The 22,060-nt window shown below is 40.1% G+C and overlaps 1 protein-coding gene across 2 annotated transcripts in view; it reads right to left on the bottom strand.

Moving 5' to 3' along the window:
• SLC24A2 (solute carrier family 24 member 2) overlaps positions 1 to 22,060 on the bottom strand; it is a 280,639-nt gene that overhangs the window by 96,337 nt on the left and 162,242 nt on the right. For both annotated transcript variants that reach the window (XM_003407338.4, XM_003407339.4), the window contains exons 2-3: positions 4,475 to 4,513; positions 1,725 to 1,833 (exon numbers count right to left, since the gene is read on the bottom strand). In XM_003407338.4, the coding sequence (XP_003407386.1) occupies positions 1,725 to 1,833; positions 4,475 to 4,513 (148 nt within the window). The remainder of the gene's footprint in view (positions 1 to 1,724; positions 1,834 to 4,474; positions 4,514 to 22,060) is intronic.

Raw genomic sequence — 22,060 nt, 5'->3', positions numbered from 1 at the left:
AGGAAGGAATTGAAGCAGCTGGCCTTTGATCTTCACTCCTTCTCTGAGGTTGCGCCAGGGGAGAGAAGGCTGGTGACCAGGTCTAATTTCCTTGTCAAATGGACCTCTGTATAAACAAAACCAAACCTGTTGCTGTGGAGTCAATTCCGAGTCATAGCGACCCTACAGGACAGAGTAGAACTGCCCCATAGTGTTTCCAAGGCTGTAGTCTTTACAGAAGCATACTGTCCCATCTTTCCCCTGTGAGATGACTTGGTAGGTTAGAACTGCCGACATTTTGGTTCGCAGCCAAGTGCTTCAACCACTGTGTCACCAGGGTTCCTTTCCAGATAAATAGAGTAAGGATAATTAGGATGTCCTTGGTTAAGATTACCTTTCATAAATAGAGCCCAAGATCTATGAAGCAGGGCTCCTTGTAGAATATGACATCAGCTGTACAACTGTGGCATAGTGGTTAAGCGCTACGGCTGCCAGGTGCTCCTTGGAAACTCTATGGGGCAGTTTTACTCTATCCTATAGGGTCACTATGAGTCGGAATTGACTCGATGGCACTGGGTTTGGTTTGGGTTTTATACAACTGTCTGGGGGCATAAAACAGAGATTTTTCATAATTGAAATCCTTCTCTGTGAAAGGAGAGCCTGTGGTCTTCACCAATTGCTCTTGGCAAGGTGTGTGTCCAATAAGGGAAGAGAGAACCTGGGGAGCCACCATTCAGGTCACAAGTTTTCCTTTGCTTCATCTGAGCCTGTTGATTGCCTGTACCCTTAAAATTATCTAGTAAAGCTCAATCTCTGATTTATGGCACATATTTGACAATCTGATTCTGTCCGTTCGTTCAGTGGCCTGTTCCCAGGCCATGCTATTCAATAGATCCTACTACCCCCATGTAACATCAGACCCGATTATAAGGTCCAGGGATGATATAACCATATTTGAGCCTCTTGCTAGTGGCATAACTTGACACATCAGACATCTATCTATTTGAAAAATTAGTTTTTAAAGATAGTTACACAATTTAAGAAACATGATGAGTTTGGATTCACTGTGAGTGAATAAAACTGGAAGAATACAATTCCAGATTCTCTGTGATGGTTCAGATGATTACCCTCGGAGGTGAAACAGGCTTCTCGGGTCTCCAGTGACAGATCCTAAGCAGTTATCTTAGAGAAGTCTCTTTAGATGTTTAGATGTTCACCTACCATCTTCCAGTTGCCAAAGAATCATTACAATATGAAAGTCCAGCAGTGAGCATTCTTCCCAGAATTAACTACTCTTGGCCCTACTACATCATGGAGTTCTTTTCTCCTTTTTTTTTTTTCCTAAAGGTGCACACTTCAGTTTGAACTTCATTTTGAAACTCAGAAAGGAAGATAAAAGAACTGTTACTCTATCTGGAAGGGAAGGAAAACTTTTTGTCTTCTCTGCCTAATAACAAGCTCTATTTACGGTGGAGGCATCAAAAGACAGAATGTACACACAGTCCTCCTATCATGAATCCATGGAGAACCCAGATCCTATTCCTGGCTCAAAAATCACTGATGGCGAACTGAGCCATTTTACACAAAGCATGTCAGGGTGCCAGGGCTTCCTCTGGCAGATACTAAACAAGAGGGCACTGGCAGAATTGAGCAATGGAAGCATAAACATGTGTTATATGGAGAGAAGCCCTTTTTACATCCTCTTTCCCTCCAAATAAGCTCCCAGACCCAAGCCTGAGTTTTACCTTCAGCGAGTGGGTCCAAGGTGTGTATCATGAGCTGGAAGATGCTATTCCTCATGAGACTGTTGTGGAGAGAGGCAGAACTTCCACCTCGCTGGAGACGTGGCTTAGCCTGAGCAGAGAAATCAGACAGAGATGCTATTAGGTTCTCAGAAATGAGAGCAGAGTGCATTCTAGATAAGATCCTGACCTTGTCTGGTGGTCACTCATTTCTGCCACATGATCACACACTAGTGAACCATAGCTTTTCAAAGTTCTTTTCAAACCTCATGGAGGAATGGAGTTCTCCCATTCTCTCCTATTAAATGAATGAATTGCTACCATATTTTTTTAGAGCTTAGGAAATGCCAGGCAACATGCAGCATGATTCACATCCATTAGTTTATCTCATTCTCAAGATGAATCCTATAAAGTAGTGTTATTATTTCCTTTAGAAAGAGGAGAAAACCTAGTCTCAGAGAAGCGAAATGAAGGGCCGAAGTCACACTGGCAAAAAATGGAGGATAGGGGAATGGGTCTCAGGTCTGCTTCAAAGACTGTTATCTAAAGTGGTGGGTGGTCCCTGAAACTCGTGGATTCTACACCCTACCAGCAAAATGTTTTAAGTATGTGTACATATCCATATCTTTATCTAAATCTATAGATATATATACAAGCATAATAATATGAGCACATATATAAAACATTTGTAAAAACAGAAGTTAAGAGGAATGATATAGAAAGTAAATTATAGAGGTACTAATATTTTCTTCTTGCTCCACAGAGAAGCATCTTTCACTTCCCTGGGGTACCTCACTCCAAGCTGTAGACTGGAGCTTTAACGCAGAAGCCCTATGGCCTATGCGGTGGGATTTGAAGAGGTAGAACCTTCTATCACAAAGCCATAGAGAACCCACCTGACTTCAAATGGGGCTCCTTTTCCATAAAATCCTACTAGTTGTGATCTTTTGGCCCAATAATGGAACCACTAGGTGAAAGAGGAAGAATGAACTTCTAGGGATATGGTTACCAGCAAACTCTCTTATTTTCAAAAGTAAACAGCATTAAAAAAAAAAAACCCAAACCCTCTGGGCTTTGATAGATTTTTATCCTGAATAGGAACTGCTTTCCCCCGTTTGGTTGATTTTGTGCTATTTTCTCTGTTCATCACTAGGCAAAATACTTCAGAGGCAGTCAGGCTTTATAGATGGACAGATTGAAGGGGGAAGGAGGTATTATAAGGGAACTGACTTCCTAATTGAACTTTTAGTCCAAAATCTTGACACAAAATTTTTCTGGTGCCAGGTAAAAATAAAATACTCTTTCCCACTTAGTCTTCCAACTCTCTATACTACTGGGTTCTCCAAAATATTCTATCATGCTCCAGTCCCATAAGGTGGCTTCCCAAGAAAAGTCCCCTAAGAGACTCCATGGTCAAATACATTTGGGAAGTACTACATCCTAGACTGACCCACCTTTGCAGATTCAGGATACCTATTAGACCACTAAGTCTAACATTAAAGAAATCTGGTTAACTTAATTAAGTTGGGCAGCGTTTCCAAACTATTGCCTATAGGTCCCTCATTTTGTAGAGCATTTATTAACAATTGAGGTCGACATGTTTGGAGACAAACATGAAACCCTTAGCAAGCCTGGAGTTTGGGTAAAATCTCAGTAGGAGATACATGGAGAAATTTGACTTTCTTAGTGTGATTTTATTATAGTTGTTACTTTGCTAGAAATCATATTCCCAATTCAAAAGGGGTTGGAGAAGAATCAGAGGGGATTAACGGTGTTTCAATGATGAACCAGATCAAGAGCTCCTCAAAGGAAGGGACTGGGTCTGTACCTCTAGCCCAATATTGAATCTGGCATATCCTATAGGCTCTGAATGAATGTCATGAGTCCTTGCTCTGAGCATTACAGGAGAAAGGGCAGATCATGTGTGTATCTTCACTACTAGTCCTTTGAGCCTTAACATTTTTAATATTTTAATGCATTATGTTACTTGATTATAGGGAATTCAGATGACTGGAGCTCAAAGAATTTTAAAGGTAAGGTTAAGGGACTTGAGTAGAGTTGAAATGTAATTGCAATTTGATGGCTGAACACAAGAACTCTGAAAGCCATTTCCTTGCCACGCTGCACAATATAAAATGTGATGTGTTAATTGGATAGGAAGCGAAAGATGGGTTTGTTGTTAATAATTTGTCAGAATCACTGTTACTACGGTCTTTATCCTGGGGAACTGGAAGAACACTGTTTGAAGATCTTTATTAGAATAGGGTTATATCTATAGGAGAACTTAAAACGGTCTTTTGGGTATTATGTATATATTGAATATATATGTCTCATGCAGGATTTCTTTTGCTGGGACCAAAAGAAATTTCTAACCAACAAGTATGTGCATGCAGATGCATGAAGAAAATACGCATCATGCATTAGATCCTACAAAGGGCCCCAAATATCAGCACAGCATCCCTTGGAATGCAATTTGGAAATATCTCACTCTTTGAATTCCTATAAAAGTTCATGTCAAATAGAGGAGAAAATTCATGCTTTTGGAAACCTAGTCCCAGGAATAATTTGTCAGCAAACGTCAAATTCAATCGCCACTGATGGTAGGAGAGAGAATGCATACACACTAGCAGGTTAAACCATTTAAATATTCCAAGGGAGAGGATGATTTGTTAAGCACATGACCCCTCTTCTCCCCCCGCACCCCACTCTCCACAGGCACACAAAGAGGGACAGACAGGGCCGCTGCTTCCTACCGGTAGAGCCTGCTCATCCTTGTCCCTGGCTGTAGATGACTGCATAAGAGGAAAACGCAAAAAAAAAAAAAAAAAAACAAATAAATAAATGGCGAATCACATATTGCTTTTCCATTTAATGACAAGCATCAGTACAGGGAAAGATTTGGTTGTTTCTGCTCCTGGATGCATTAAGCAAACGTGGGGGACCAAGGGCATATATTTCTAGCCAACATATACTAACTTATTTAGACACATGATATATTTCTTGAAAAGTCATAATTGAATAACCAACCTAAATGCTCAGCAATAGAAGACAATTAAATAAACTATAGCACAGCTGCAGAGTGGAATACCACGTGGTCATTAAGCAGAATGAGGTAAGTCCACATGTCCTGGCATGGAAAAATATCTAAGGTGTACTGTTAAGTGGAAAAAAAAAGAATGTTAAAACCTGTATTTACTGTTATCTCCTTTTATAAACAAAAATAAATTAATGATAGTTTAGTATTTGCAAATTAAAAAAGTCTGCAAGAATTATACCAAACTGCTTTTGTGGTTATTGTTGGGGGATAGGATTACAAGAAAATGGCATTTTTCATGTCTTTTTGGAAGGAGTTAGCATTCATAGCCTCATGGGTGGTGAATAAAATAAAGCCTGGAGAAGGTGGGCCTTTTAGTAAACTGGGATCATAATATAGGAAAATCAGATAACCCAATTTCCCTCCTGCTTCCACCACCTCAAAGAAAATAGAAATCCATTTCAGGATGGGCAGAGTTGATTGGAACACAAGGGCATGTGAAAGCCCTGATTGGGAGAGAACACAATTCAGATAAGGGAACGCTGGGATTCTAACAACGTGACCCAACTGGATGGCTTTGCTTCCCCAGCTCAATACAAAATCTGTTTCTTTGCTGGAACCAGGTACCACCTTGTGCGCTTCCACCTATGAACAGGTGCCTTGGTAAGCTCATTCCCTGTACGCACTTTCTCGTGCTCAGACCTCTGTCTTTCACCTGCAGATACATACAGCAAGAATAAACCGGAACCTTCTTTCCTGTCTTGCCACCTGGTCATTCCCATTAGAATCTAAGCAGACCTGCATCTTCAGGAATAACCACAGATGTGGAGAACAGTAGACAGGGGCAGAGCTGTTTTAAAACCTTAGCTTCAGCTCTAGGCTCTCTTTTTTAGGTCCTACCTCACACATTATATAAGATGTATTAAAACGTACCATAAACCAAAAAACCAAACCTATTGCTGTCGAGTCAATTCCAACTCAGAGAGCCCTGGTGGTGCAGTGGTTAGGAACTATAGCTGCCAACCAAAAGTTTGGCAGTTTGAATCCACCAGTTGCTCATTGGAAACCCTATGGGGCAGGTCTACTCTGTCCTACAGGGTTGCTATGAGTTGGAATCAACTAGACGGCAACTTTTTTTTTTTTTTTTTCAGGTGCCCCGTAGCCCACATCAGATATAAAACCAAAAAAACCAAACCTGCTGCCCTCAAGTCAATTCCAACTCATAACGACCCTACAGGACAGAGTAGAACAGCCCCATAGGGTTTCTAAGGCTGTAATCTTTATGGAAGCAGACTGCCACATCTTTCTCCCACAGAGCGGTTGGTGGGTTCCAACTGCTGACCTTTCAGTTAACAGCCGAGCGCTTTAACCACTGTGCCACCAGGGCTCCTTACATCAATTATAAAACCCAATGTTTTAAATAACAAAATGGAAAGGATTCTTATAATCGTACACTTGGAATTAGTCAGCTATGTGCAATTCATTTATGATTGTGTAATTTAGGATTGTGACTGGTTTCTTGGCGACCCCCACGCAGTCTTAGAAATCTTGGAATGTGAGAAACTGAATCCACACTTTGTTCTCACATGTAAAATAATTTAGAAAATACTTCATATGATACTTAATGAAGCTGCTGTTAAATATTTTGCAGATATTCAGTTAAACATTTAATAATTTTGATTTTTATGGATGCCTTTTTGGAGTCCCTGGGCCGTACAAACAATTAATGTGCTCAGCTGCTAATCGAAAGCTTGGAGGTTTGAGTGTACCTACAGGCACCTGGGAAGAGAGACCTGACAATCTACTTCTGAAACACCAGTGACTGAAAACCCTATGGAGCAAAATTCTACTCTGATGCACGTGGGGTCACTATGAGTTAGAATTGACTTGATGGCTACTGGTTTGGTTTTTTATTTTGGAATCAATGTTCCTGTGTGCTACTGAGTTGATTCCGACTCATAGTGACCCTACAGGACAGAGTAGAACTGCCCTGTAGGATTTTCTAGGCTGTAATCTTCTTGGGGGAAACCCTGGTGGTATAGTGGTTAAGTGCTACGGTTGCTAATCAAAGGGTTGGCAGTTCGAATCCACCAGGCACTCCTTGAAAACTCTATGGGGCAGTTCTACCCTGTCCTATAGGGTCGCTATGAGTTGCAATCGACTCGACAGCACTGGGTTGGGTTTGGTTTGGAATCTTCTTGGGAGCAGATTGCTAGGTCTTTTTTTCCCACAGATCAGCTGGTGGTTTGAACTGCCGACCTTTTGATTAATAGCCGAACACTTAACGCACCACCAGGGCTCCTTTTTGGAGTCAATACCAGTGTACAATTTTTATTCTGGTTTCAAACATTTTTGCAGGTCCTTGAAGAACTTGTAAGCCTCAGGCACTGACAGGAGGGTCCTGAGTTGGTGGTTATTTTTGCGCATAGCCATTGGGGATCACAAAATTTGCAATAATCCTCTGATTTGGGGGCTTTTTCTCAGTGACTTCCCTAAAAACACTAATAAGAAAACATTCGTGATGCCCCAGTTCACGAAAAAGTGTTCAGGGAACTGGAATGGACTGGAAATTGTCCTTTAATTTCCTTTTTTTTTTCGTTCTGAAAGGCCCTGTATGATCCTGCTGCTCTCTGTTAGTTCCTTTCATTTTCTCTCTTTCCACATCAGACAGCTCAACAAATGGCCCACAATCTACAGACCAATCCCCCAGGGAAATTATCTATGCAGTGAGAACAGCCTTTGGACATACATGGGGATTAAATGTCAGAGCACGCCTTCTCAGTTAGCAAATTTACACCTTGTGGCTAAAAAGGAGACTAATAATTATGAGCCAGTATTGATATCACAGCGACCCATTTTTGTTCTGCCAGAGAACATGAAGGAACGGGATAAAACTGAGGAGAGAAAAGGGTGGCCCTCATGATAGCAAAAACGTCACTAACTGAGAGTTTGCATTCTTAAAAATATATTGAAAACAATCACTTGAGGAAGGAATTAAAAAATTGAAACCTGTTTTTTGGTCTGAAAGGAAGAGCAAATATCTACCCCACTGACACCCTTTTCCCTCATCAGAGAGAAGGGTTATGAGACAAAATAAGTGGAATGAAAACGCCTTATGCACAGGCTCTATCCTTCTCTGCATAGAGTGCAGAGAAGGGTCTGAAATCCTTTACGAAATTCCCACTGTTTAATGTCAGCTGAATTTGACATTATTAGTTTTCTTTCGAGTGTGATTTGCAGACGTGAATACACATCAGGCCATAGCATGTAAATTTAGATATATGCATGTACGGCAATGGAGGCCATTAAAGAACCCTTCACTTCCTTTTATGTAGCTGCGACACAAAAGGGATGAGAACGGTGACACAGGATGGTAATTGCCCATGTTCAGGGACTTGCCCATGTCTACTGCTAATTCTGATGATCACCTGACTTAGCCCTTAAGCAGCCTCTCTGTCCTGGCAATTTGCGGCTAATTATGTTAGGAATTCAATTTTAAAGGGCTTTTAATTATATGCGGGGTGGGAGGGCATTGACAGATCAGTGGTAGAATTCTCCCCTTCCATGCGGGAGACCTAGGTTTGATTCTTGGCCAATGAATGTCATGCACAGCCACTCCTGTCTGTCAGTGGGGGCTTGTGAGTTGCTACGATGCTGAACAGGTTTCAATGAAGTTTCCAGACTAAGACAAACTAGGAAGAAAGGTCTGGCACTCTACTCCCCAAAATCTGCCAATGAAAACCCTATGGCTCACAATGTCCAGTCTGCAACTGATCACGAGGATGGTGCAGGACTGCGTAGGGTTTTGTTCTGATGCGCCTGAGACGGCCACGATTCGGGGGTTGAGTTGAAGGCAGCCAACAACAATTACCCTGGAAGCAACTAGTGAAGACTTAAAAAAATGATCTGAAGTTGTGTAGCTATGCTTATAGCTCTGCAGAGTTTCTAGCCACTGGATTATTTAGTCACACGGTGGTTAGGGAGCTATCTGGGTATGTGTTTGCCCTCAGTGTTGTTGATTTATTTCCAGGATCGCTGAGGGTCTAGCAAGTTCATTTTAACCCATCACATGTTACAGAAAACAACTTCTTAAAAAAACAAAAACAACAGAACAAACTGGACTTTATGGATTAATCTTGGCATTCTCATTATCCACTTTGCTTTTCAAATCCCTTTAATTTTAAACACACCAAAAATACCATCCAGGTGTGTGCTGATTTGAAAGTCCAATTCCTGATGGTCAATCAAAGGCTGTGCCAGCTCTTGAAAAGATTTGTTAAGCCAATCCATAGCATCAAAAGCAATTCTTGAGGGCTATTTAGGAGAATTTGGGAAAAGGTTGGTGCTCAGGTCTGCCAACGCAGACGCTCCTTCCATTCCTGAAAGCAGGACATCTATGAGGTCAGGGTGTAAGCAATACAATTTTTGTTTAAAAGTAACTATTCTATAATTCCAATCTTTCTTTAGTTTAACCCATGATTACTCCAAGTTAACCATGTGGCGACTGCACTTACATCAAGCAACCGGAAGGGCGTCATTAATATCTGTTGTTCTCCTTGGAAGACCCTGGTTCTAGATGGGGATTTTGGTACTTACTTGACAGGTGTTTTGAAAGTGTCCCATTTCTTTCAGACAATAAAACACAGCTCATTTAGAAAGCATTTTTAACTTGACAAATCATTCCCAAGTCCTTAAATTGTCTCTTTTCCTTTGACCCTCACAAGCCACTAATGGAGAATTGATTTTTCTAACTGTGAAGTATAGTTTCGACGTGATTTTGTTCAAAGACTTACTTTTCATACATGCCCCCCCCTCCCCGCCCAGCACACATAAAACTAGGCAAATATTGAGAATTATTCCCTGATGGCCACCCAGCATGAGGATACTAACATGTCCCTGGCTCACTCTGACTGGCCATGGTAATTCAGGCATTCCCAGCTGGAAATCATAAAATCAAATGGGTCACCGTGAAGATTTTATGTGTTAAAAGAAACCAACAAAAATGTAGAATATGCGGGGTGGGGGGTGGGGGGGCTTTCCTGACTAGTGAGTTGGCATCAGATACAGAGGAGAGATAAGCAATTTGTCACAAGAGCCGAGTTACAACTATAAACTTCCACTACCACCACCTTTCACCAAGTCCTGTGACAGCATTGTCCTAAATTCATTGTCCCAAGGACCCCAGAGCTCTATGAAGTCTAGGAAAACCAATTTAAAGGTATAACTATTTTGTCATAAATATGATCCAGAACAAATATGCCGGTGGTTGAAATATTAATTCAACATTTAATTGACAAACAAATGGCATAGAATTTAGAAGCGTTGAGTGAAGAATGATTTGAATGACAGATTTTCATTTAAAATATTAGCCAGGAAGTATCAGATGATGTGGCCTTTTTCTTTCAGTGCTTTTCCTCGTAATAGACAAAAACATTCAAAATCCCTCCTGGTTAAGGAGGAATAAACCCCAAAGCCTATGGGAAGGCTAGATAAAAGATGCAACTTATGAAACTGAGTAAGAGAGAAATCTGACCACCTCTTCTTCTTCCTCCTTTTGCTGTGTTTCAGTGTTTCCACCAACATATTAAGGGGAGAGGGATTAAATAAAGTCCTAAAGAATACAATACTAAGGGATTCAAATTCAAGTTACTTTTACTACTGGTTGCAGAGTAATTATCCTACTGTCACTGTCCTTTAGGCAAGTAAGAATCTCAGAGATTAATGACAATAAGGTGGCTCCCCAGGGTGCAGGAATACCCGCTTCACAACTCTAGTTTAAGAAAAAGATATTGGGATGGACAGAAAGGTAAACATTATCTACATAAAAAGTGTGCTAAGAGAAGCTCACATTTTGGAAACAAAACCTTTTGATTATTTGCTTAGATAATTCCCATGATCATAAAATATACATGGAAATAGTGGAAAGGAGTTTCAGTAGAATAGCAATCCCAAGGAATGGAGGGAGTGGAAGAGAAATTGCTTAGGGACAGGTAAGGCACAACGTTTTGCCTTTTAAAAAGCTGTACAGGAGAAAAAAATAATGTAGGATGAGAAGTGTTAGATAGTGATTAAGAATATGGAATTCAGGGCCAGGCTGCTCGGGCTCAGGTTCCTGTTTCTGCCACTTACTTGCTGTGTGACCTTAGGCAATTTACTTATCCTCCTTGTTTTAGTTCCCTCCTTTGTAAAATGAGGATAATAATATTATCTACTGAGGAGGGCTGTTGTGAGGAGTAAATGAGTTAATACTTATTATTATTAGGAGCAACAGGGAGAATGATGACGAATTATATGTCAAAAGTAGGTTTAGGGTTGTGAATTGGATTAGAGAACTCCATTGATTAGGGGGGTGAGAGGTGATTTGTGTAGGCACTGGGGGATGGCTAAGTGGGCAGCTGTCAGAGGAGGAGGTGACACAACAGATTATATTTCCTTGACTTGGCTCCAGACTACACCCCTGTCCCATGACTCAGCACTGTCTGAAGGATACAGGGTTGGCAAGGCTAGGGTAGCATTTCACATCTCACAAACCTTAGAGGGCCTCGTTTCCAACAGGAAGCACTGGAGGCTGCAAGATTCAAAGCAGATAGAATCCAGGCCTAAACCAAAGGACCCTCTCTCTCCCTGAAATTCTAGGGGTTTCTGGTCAATACTTTCACTTGGTAGGATGTTGCTTGAGAGCAGAAGAAGGGAAATATCTGGATCAGAGTGGCCATAGATAGCCTTGTTGTGAGTTCCATTACTGGGGGAACCTTTTCTTTCTCTGGGAGGTATTCTGGACCAGAGGTTCTCTGTACCTGGGAAGCCAGGCTGTGGAGGGAAGGTTCATGAACCAGTGTTAGTGCCTGGGCATGCTGGGTATCAGCTGACTCACACTTTGAATGAAGAGCGAAATAAGTTTTCCTCACGACCTGAAGAAAAGTTTACCCTTGAGAGTGCAGCAACTCATAACAGGTGGAGTCGAGACATCTGTAGAAGGATTCACTCTGACACTGTCAAAAAATGCATTTTGGGGATATTCGTATTCAGTAAACCATGGGGGCCAGGGTAACTTCAGAATTTGGAACTGACTTTAACAAGGTGAAATCTACACACCTGTATATAATCAGTGTCTCTAAACTTTTATGATCATATACCATTATCCAGAACATTTTGAGCAAGATATTGTATATGTTGTTGAGTTCTGTCAAGTTGATTTTCAACTCATAACAATCCAAAGTGACACTGTAGAACCACCCCACAGGATTTTCTAGCCGTAATCTTTATAGCAGCAGATTGCCAGGTCTTTCTCCTGCAGAGTCGTCGGGTGAGTTCGAACTACCTACATTTCAGTTAGCAGCCGAGTGCTTAACCACTGTGCCACCAGGGCTGCATATACATACATACGTATATATGCATATATATTTCCCTGTCAATGTACTGCTGCAGCTGCTCTTGAATGATCTTCAGCAGAATTTTGCTTTCATGTGATATTAATGATATTGTTCAATAATTTCCACATTCAGTTGGATCACCTTTCTTAGGAATAGGCATAAATATGGATCTCTTCAGACATTTGGCCAGGTAGCTGTCTTCCAAATTTCTTGGCATAGATGAGTGAGCACTTCCAGTGCTGCATCTGTTTGTTGAAACATCGCAGTTGGTATTCGGTCAATTCCGGGAGCCTTCTTTTTCACCAATGCCTTCAGAGCAGCTTGGACTTCTTCCTTCACTACCATCTGTTCTTGATCATATGCTACCTCCTGAAATAGTTGAATGCAGACCAATTCTTTTTGGTATAGTGACTCTGTGTTTTCCTTCCATCTTCTTTTGATGCTTCCTGCATCATGTAATGTTTTCCCCGTAGAATCCTTCAGTATTGCAACCCAAGGCTTGAATTTTTTTCTTCAGTTCTTTTAGCTTGAGAAAGGCTGAGCTTGTTTTCCCTTTTGATTTTCTATCTCCAGGTCTTTGTACATATCATCACAATACTTTGTCTTCTCGAGCCACCCTTTGAAAGCTTCTGTTCAGCTCTTTTACTTTATCATTTTCTCCTTTTGCTTTAGCTACTTGAGGTTCAAAAGTTTCAAATCTCTTCTGACATCCATTTAGGTCCTTTCTTTCTATCCTATCTTTTTAATGACCTCTTGCTTTCTTCATGCATGATGTCCTTGACATCATTTCGCAAGTCATCTGGTCTTCCATCATTAGTGTTCAATGTGTCAAATCTATTCTTGAGATGGTCTCTAAATTCAGGTGGGATATACTCAAGGTCATACTTTGGCTCTCATGGACTTATTCTAATTTTCTTCAGTTTCCACTTGAACTTGCATATGAGTAATTGATGGCTGCAGCAGTATATCTACAGGGAACTGCCAGAAATTCAAGCGGGATTTAGAAGAGGATGTGGAACCAGGGATATCACTGCTGATGTCAGATGGATCCTAGCTGAAAGCAGAGAACATCAGAAGGATGTTTACCTGTGTTTTATTGACTTTGCTAAGGCATTCGACTGCACGGATCATAACAAATTGTGGATAACACTGTGGAGAATGGGAATTCCAGAACACTTAATTGTGCTCATGTGGAATCTGTACATGGATCAAGAGGCAGTTGTTGAAACAGAACAAGGGAATACTGCATGGTTTAAAGTCTGGAAAGGTGTGCATTAGGGTTGTATCCTTTCACCACACCTATTCAATCTGTATGCTGAGCAAATAATCCAAGAAGCTGGACTATATGAAGAAAAACAAGGCTTCAGGATTGGAGGAATACTCATTAACAACCTGCATTATGTAGATGACACAACCTTGCTTGCTGAAAGTGAAGAGGACTTGAAGCACTTACTGATGAAGATCAAAGACCACAGCCTTCAGTATGGATTACACTTCAACATAAACCAAATTCCTCACAACTGAACCAATAAGCAATATCATGATAAATGGAGAAAAGACTAAGGTTGTCAAGGATTTCATTTTACTTGGATCCACAATCAACACCCATAGAAGCAGCAGTCAAGAAATCAAAGGACACATTGCATTGGGCAAATCTGTTGCAAAAGACCTCTTTAAAGTGTTGAAAAGCAAAGATGTCACCTTGAGCACTATGGTGCGCCTGACCCAAGCTATGGTGCTTTCAATTGCCTCATATGCATGTGAAAGCTGTACAATGAATTTGGAAGACTGAAGAGGAATTGACACCTTTGAACTGTGGTGTTGGCAAAGAATACTGAATATACCATGGACTGCCAAAAGAATGAACAAATCTGTCTTGGAAGAAGTACAATCAGAATACTCCTTAGAAGCAAGGACGGCAAGACTACATCTCACATACTTTGGACATGTTATCAGGAGGTATTAGTCCCTGGAGAGGGACATCATGCTTGGTAAAGCAGAGGGTCAGTGAAAAAGAGGAAGACCCTTAATGAGATGGATTAACACAGTAGCTGCAACAATGGGCTCAAGCATAGCAAAAAGTAAGGATGGCGCAGGACCCGGCAGTGTTTCCTTCTGTTGTGCACAGGGTTGCTATGAGTTGGAACTGACTCAACAGCACCTAACAACAACATGTATATATAGTGAGGGGCTCTGGTGGTGCAGTGGTTAAGAACTCAGCTGCAACCAAAAGGTGAGCAGTTTGAATCCACCAGCTGCTCCTTGGAAACTCTATGGGGCAGCTCTACTCTGTCCTATAGGGTTGTTATGAGTTGGAATTGAGTTGCAATGGGTATACACAGTGGATGAATGTCTGGCTATCTATCTATCATCAATCTCATGTCCTGTCAACCATTAAGGAAACATGGATTAACTTCTTCCCTCTTTTTTTTTTTTAATAAAAATAAAAAGAAATTCTAATATTTACTTCCCAAATGGCAAATAATTGTCTTGTGCAACCTATGGGGCATTAGCATCAAAACAAAAAACCCACTGCCGTTGAGTCTGACTTATAGTGACCCTATAAGACAGATTAGAACTGCCCTATAGGGTTTTGAAGGACTGGCTAGCTTGTGAATTCGAACTGCTGACCTTTTGGTTAGCAGCTGAACTCTTAACCACTCTGCACCAGTGGTCCAGGGCATTAGTGCAAACCTTTAAAAGGGAATTTTAAGTGTTTCTCACAGAATTGGTGAGCTGTATAGATGGGTGTCCTGCCTAAACCTAATCCCACCCCCTTTGCTTTTACCTCTCTACTCCCCAAATAGTAGAAGTTACAAGGTCCCTGAGGGCAGGATATACTCTGGTCCTTCCACGGTCCCTAAGGTGGCTACTTTAAGGCTTCTGCAGTGAATCTAATGATGTGATGTGCCTGGCTGTGTGTCCACTCAGGCAGAGAGCAACCTGTATTCCTTGTGTTCAGTAACAAAGTTCCCTGGCTGGGCCATTGGCTCAATTAATAGTAATGATGGTTATTTAAATCCATTCCTTGAAGACCTTAAAGCACGATTTAATCTTTCTTAGTAAGTAGATACACAAGAGACAGTTATCCCCATTTTGTAAAAGAAGAGAAGCAGGAAGGGCCTCAGGCCATTTCTGTTCTTGGCATGCTAAGCATCAGTGCTAATTCACTTAATTTAGAGATTAATAACCCAACTACACTGTCATCTTTTGCCTCCCCTGAAAAATCCAGATGTTGCTAATATATTTCCTTGTATTGTTTGAGCAATTCTCACAATTGCTAATGAACCATTTTGATATGCCAATCAAACACAATCTGTCCGTGGTATTGTGGCATTAGTCACAGGAATTTTCTTTGACTAGGAAAAAAGCCCCAAATGCATCCATTTATTAAGTCAGGACTGGCTTCTTTTAAGGAAAGCACATCTAAGAGGGTGTTTTTAAAGAAAAGTCCAGCAAATGCTGCTACTTGACAAGTCACAGGATAATTTGCTGCAAATGAAGCTGATTTCAGCAGTGATAGATCATACTTATTGGAAGTTTAATATGTGCCAAGTGCTTTATACATGTAATGTCTTTTTGAATCCTCACAATAACAGGTATTATTAACCTCTCACCCATTTAATACATGAGGACGCCAAGGCTGATGGAGGCTGGACAATTTGTCCAAGGCCACAGACAGCCAGGCTCCAGGGTCTCACCAAGCACTGGAGAAGCAAGAAAGGGTAATTTTCCTTGCAGTGACCTGTGGGAAAAGGGGACAGATGAGGCACTAGAACTTCCAACACAGTAAAAAATAATTTATGTATAGTTAAAAAGCAAAACAAAACAAACAAACCAAACCCACTGCCATCAAGTTGATTCCGAATCATAGCAACCTATAAGAAAGAGTAGAACTGCCCCATAGGGTTTCCAAGGAGTGGCTGGTGGATTTGAACTGTGGACCTTTTGGTTAGCAGCTGAACTCTTAACCACTGTGCCACCAGGATCCTTATTAAGAACTATTAATAAGCTCTGATGTTCAATGGAGATCAGAAAAAAGTTTCCAAGTGAATTGTGGTGAATTCAGAATGAAAAATTTTGTGCTCATTTTTGGTACACAAAGCTAGTGCCAAAGAGTAGAGAAAATGTAGAGGTTAATTTTCCTGTCTTTTTGCCTCTTACAGCATTATTTTTTAGGCTCACCTACAATTGTCATGAATATTCACTATTATTTCTGTCTCTTGCAGATTACAGAGCCAATTTTTATGACCTTCACAACAGCAAAGGTTCTAGTAATGTTGCAAATTACTTTAGTCACATATCGACTTGTATTAAGGAATGTTTATAGTTAAATAGCACACAATTAGGGGCCCTCTGGTGGTCACACTTATCACTGTAGCGGTGCTATAAAAACTAGTTGCCTTGAGTTGAGCATGGTATGCTGTTTTCAATTTATTTTTGACACTTGAAGGAGTAATGCTGTTTCTTTCTTTCAAGAAAAGGACAAGGAAGGGCGATTTAAGGTAGGGCAAAGATGGTGTAGTCAGCCCAAAGTTCGACTGCAAAATCCACCCACCTACACGCTGCAGAGAACAGGGACACGCCTTCCACCCAGGCACTCAGGGGCAGCCCCCTACCTCGCTTAGCATATAACTTCCTTTTGCAGCCAGATGTCTGTGCCTGCTCCAGTCACCCCTATGTAGCCCTGCCTGTCTAGAACTGTAGGTGAGAGCTTTCACCACACACTCGGTGACCGATGACATCGACACCTGAAAGGATCCATACAAGAAAAGTAAACAGACTCCTGGGCTCAACTGGTGACGAGATGTGAGAGCTTCAAAGGTGCCAATAATCAAAGTAGGTCACATGACCAGCCTGTTTGGGCATATCAGAACAAAACAAGAGGCTAAGACATAGTAAGAGAACATAAAATAAATAAATATAATCACTTATTGATGGCTCAGAGAAAACAGTTGATATCAAGTCACATAAAGAGGCAGACCATGATGGCTTCAGCAAGCGACTAAAACAAAGAGCTAAGAAACTTCCTGGAGAAAAAGGAAGTCTTGGAATTACTGGAAGTAGAATTCAAAAGATTAATATATAGAGCTCTTCCAAATGAAGGAGGTCAGGCAAAATGCAGACCAAGCCAAGGAACATACGACAAAGCAGAGGAACTTAAGAACGTTATACAGTAGCACAATGACAAATTTAACAAGCTGCGAGAATTCATAGAGGGCCAGCAAATAGAAATCCAAAGGACTAACCATAAAATTTCAGAATTAGACAACTCAATAGAAAGTCATAAGAGCAGAATTGAGGCAATGAAAGTCAAAATTAGTGAGATTGAAGATAAAGCATTTGACATCAATTTATTTGAGGAAAAATCAGATAAAATAATTAAAAAAAATGAAGAAACCCTAAGAATTATGTGGGACTCTATCAAGAGGAATAACCTATGAGTGATCGGAGTACCAGAACAGAGGGGGATAAGAGAGACTATAGGGAGAATTGTTGAAGATTTGTTGGCAAAAAACTTCCCTGGTATTGTGAAAGACAAGAAGGTATCTATCCAAGAAGCCCCTCAAAGCCCACACAGGGCTGATCCCAAAAGTCACCAAGACATATTATAATCAAACTTGTCAAAACTGGAGATAAAGAGAATTAAAAAAAAAATTTTTTTTTATTGTGCTTTAAGTGAAAGTTTACAAACCAAGCCAGTCTCTCATATAAAAACTTATATGCACCGTGCTATATGCTTCTAGCTGCTCTCTTTCTAATGAGACAGCACACTCCTTCCCTCCACTCTCTATTTTCATGTCAATTCAGCCAGCTTTTGACCCCCTCTACCCTCTCATCTCCTCTCCAGACAGGAGCTGTCCACATAGTCTCATGTGTCTACTTTATCCAAGAAGCTCACTCTTCACCAGTATCATTTTCTATCCCGTAGTCCAGTCCAATCCCTCTCTGAAGGGTTGGCTTTGGGAACTGTTTCTGTCTTGGGCTAACAGAAGGTCTGGGGACCATGACCTCTGGGGTCCTTCCAGTTTCAGTCAGACCATTAAGTCTGGTCTTTTTACAAGAATTTGAGGTCTGCATCCCACTGCCTTCCTGCTCCCTCAGGGGTTCTCTGTTGTGTTCCCTGTCAGGGCAGTCATCGGTTGTAGCTGGGCACCATCCAGTTCTTCTGGTCTCAGGCTGATGGTTTATGTGGCGCTTTCTGTCTCTTGGGCTCATAATTACCTTGTGTCTTTGGTGTTCTTCATTCTCCTTTGCTCTAGGTGGGTTGAGACAAATTGATGCATGTTAGATGGCCGCCTGCTAGCATTTAAGACCCCAGACGCCACCCTCCAAAGTGGGATGCAGAATGTTTTCTTAATAGATTTTATTATGCCAATTGACTTAGATATCCTCTGAAACCATAAGCCCCAAACCCCTGCCTCTACTACGCTGGCCTTCGAAGCATTCAGTTTATTCTGGCAACTTCTTTGCTTTTGGTTTAGTCCAGTTGTGCTGACCTCTCCTGTACTGTGTGTTGTCTTTCCCTTCAACTAAAATAGTTCTTATGTACTATCTCATTAGTGAAATCCTCTCTCCCTCCCTCCTTCCCCACTCTTGTAACCATCAAAGAATATTTTCTTCTCTGTTTAAACTATTTTTGAGTTCTTATAATAGTGGTCTCATATAATAGTTGCCCTTTTGCAGCTTGATTAATTTCACTCAGCATAATGCCTTCCAAATTCCTCCTCTTTAGGAAATGTTTCATGGATTCATCATTGTTCTTTACTGATGTGTAGTATTCCATTGTGTGAATGTACCATAATTTATTTATCCATTCATCTGTTGACGGGCACCTTGGTTGCTTCCATCTTTTTGCTATTGTAAACAATGCTGCAATGAACATGGGTGTGCATATATGTGTTCCTGTAAAGGCTCTTATTTCTGTAGGATATATTCCAAGGAGTGGGATTGCTGGATCATATGGTAGTTCTATTTCTAGGTTTTTAAGGAAGTGCCAAATCAATTTCCAAAGTGGTTGTACCATTTTACATTCCCACCAGCAGTGTAGAAGTGTTCCAGTCTCTCCACAACCTCTCTAACATTTACTATTTTGTGTTTTTTGGATTAATGCCAGCCTTGTTGGAGTGAGATGGAATCTCATTGTAGTTTTGATTTGCATTTCTCTAATGGCTAATGACCCTGAGCATTTTCTCATGTATCTGTCAGTTACCTGAATGTCTTCTTGGTGAAGTGCCTGTACATATCCTGTGCCCATTTTTTAATTGGGTTATTTGTCTTTTTGTAGTTGAGGTTTTGCAGTATCATGTAGATTTTAGAGATCAGGCGCTGATCAGAAATGTCATAGCTGAAAACTTTTTCACATCTTGTAGGTAATCTTTTTACGCTTTTTAGGTGTTCAATTTTTAGGAGCTCCCAGTTATCTAGCTTCTCTTCTGCATTGTTAGTAATGTTTTGTATACTGTTTTTACCACATATTAGGGCTCCTAGCATTGTCCCTATTTTTTCTTCCATGATCTTTATGGTTTTAGGTTTTATATTTAGGTCTTTGATCCATTTTGAGTTTGTTTTTGTGCATGGTGTGAGGTATGGGTCTTGTTTCTTTTTTTTTGCAGACAGATATCCAGTTATGCCAGCACCATTTGTTAAACAGACTGTCTTTTCCCCATTTAACTGACTTAGGGCCTTTGTCAAATATCAGCTGCTCATATGTGGATGGATTTATGTCTGGATTCTCAATTCTGTTACATTGGTTTATGTATCTGTTGTTGTACCAGGACCAGGCTGTTTTGACTACTGTGGTGGTACTACAGGTTCTAAAATCAGGTAGAGTGAAGCCTCCGACTTTGTTTCTCTTTTTCAGTAGTGCTTTACTTAAAAAAAGAATTTTTTTTCTTTTTTTTACTTAACCCGGGGCCTCTTTCCCTTGCATATGAAGTCAGTGATATGTTTCTCTATCTCATTAAAAAATATCATTGGAATTTGGATCAGAATTGGGTTGTATCTATAAATGGCTTTTGGTAGAATAGACATTTTTACAATGTTAAGTCTTTCTATCCATGAGGAAGGTATGTTTTTCCACTTATGTAGATCTCTTTCGGTTTCTTGCAGTAATGTCTTGTAGTTTTCTTTGTATAGGTCTTTTACATCTCTGGTAAGATTTATTCCTAAGTGTTTTATCTTCTTGGGGGCTACTATAAATGGTATTGATTTCGTGATTTCCTCTTCAATGTTCTTTTTATTGGTGTAGAGGAATCCAGCTGATTTTTGTATGTTCATCTTGTATCCTGATACTCTGCTGAACTCTTCTATTAGTTTCAGTAGTATTCTTTAGGGCTTTCTGTGTCATTTGCAAATAGAGATATTTTTACTTCTTCTTTACCAATGTGGACGTCCTTTATTTCTTTGTCTAGCCTAACAGCACAATGTTGAATAAGAGTGCTGATAAAGGGCATCCTTGTCTGGTTCCCAGTATCAAGGGGGAATGTTTTAGACTTTCTAAATTAGGATGATGTTGGCTGTTGGCTTTGTATGAATGCCCTTTATTATGTTGAAGGATTTTCCTTCTGTTCCTATTTTGCTGAGAATTTTTTTTTTTTAAATCATGAATGGGTGTTGAACTTTGTCAAATGCCTTTTCTGCATCAATTGGTAAGATCATGTGATTCTTTTCTTTTGTTTTATTCATGTGATTGACTACATTAATTGTTTTTCTAATGTTGAACCATCCCTGCATACACGGTATGAATCCCACTGGGTCACGGTGAATTATTTTTTTTAATATGTTTTTGAATTCTATTGGCTAGAATTTTGTTGAGTATTTTTGTATCTAAGCTCATGAGGGATATCGGTCTGTAATTTTCTTTTTTTGTGGTGTTTTTACCTGTTTTTGGTGTCAGGGATATGCTGGCTTCATAGAATGAGTTTGGGAGTATTCCGTTCTTTTCTATTTTCTGAAATACCTTCAGTAGTAGTGGTGTTAACTCTTCTCTGAAAGTTTGGTAGAACTCTGCAGTGAAGCCATCCGGGCCAGGGCTTTTTTTTTGTTGTGAGTTTTTAAATTACCTTTTCAATCACTTCTGTTAAGGGTTTATTTAGTTGTTCTACCTCTGTGTTAGTTTAGGTAGGTAATGTGTTTCTAGAAATTCATCCATTTCTTCTAGGTTTTCAAATTTGAGTATAGTTTTTCATAGTAATCTGATATGATTCTTTTAATTTCAGTTGGGTCTGTTGTAATATAACCCATCTCATTTCTTATTTGGGTTATTTGCTTCCTCTCCTGTTTTTCATTTGTCAGTTTGGCCAAGGGTTTATCAATTTTGTTAATTTTTTCAAAAAAACAGCTTTTGGTCTTGAGAACTCTTTCAATTGTTTTCCTGTACTGTATTTCATTTAATTCTGCTCTAATTTTTATTATTTGCTTTCTTCTGGTGCCTGAGGGTTTCTTTGTTGCTCTCTATTTGTTCAAGTTGTAGGGATAATTCTTTGATTTTGGCCCTTTCTTTTTTTTGTATGTGTACATTTATTGATATAAATTGATCTCTGAGCACTGCTTTAGCTGTGTCCCAAAAGTTCTGATAGGAAGTGTTTTCATTTTTATTGGATTCTATGAATTTCTTTATCCCATCCTTGATATCTCCTATAACCCAGCTGTTTTTGAGCAGGGTATTGTTCAGTTTCCAAGCATTCAATTTATTTTCCCTGCTTTTTCTGTTGATTTCTACTTTTATGGCCTTATGGTTAGAAAAGATGCTTTGTAATATTTTGATGTTTTGGATTCTGCTAAGGCTTACTTTATGACCTAATATGTGGTCTATTCTGGAGAATGTTCCATGTGCACTAGAAAAGAAAGTATATTTGGCTGCTATTGGGTGCAGTGTTCTGTATATCTATGAGGTCAAGATGGTTGACTGTGGCATTTAGATCTCCCAT

Source organism: Loxodonta africana, chromosome 9, assembly GCF_030014295.1.
Source record: "Loxodonta africana isolate mLoxAfr1 chromosome 9, mLoxAfr1.hap2, whole genome shotgun sequence".
Lineage (NCBI taxonomy): Eukaryota > Metazoa > Chordata > Mammalia > Proboscidea > Elephantidae > Loxodonta > Loxodonta africana.
This window is presented reverse-complemented; position numbering and strand designations above follow the sequence as displayed.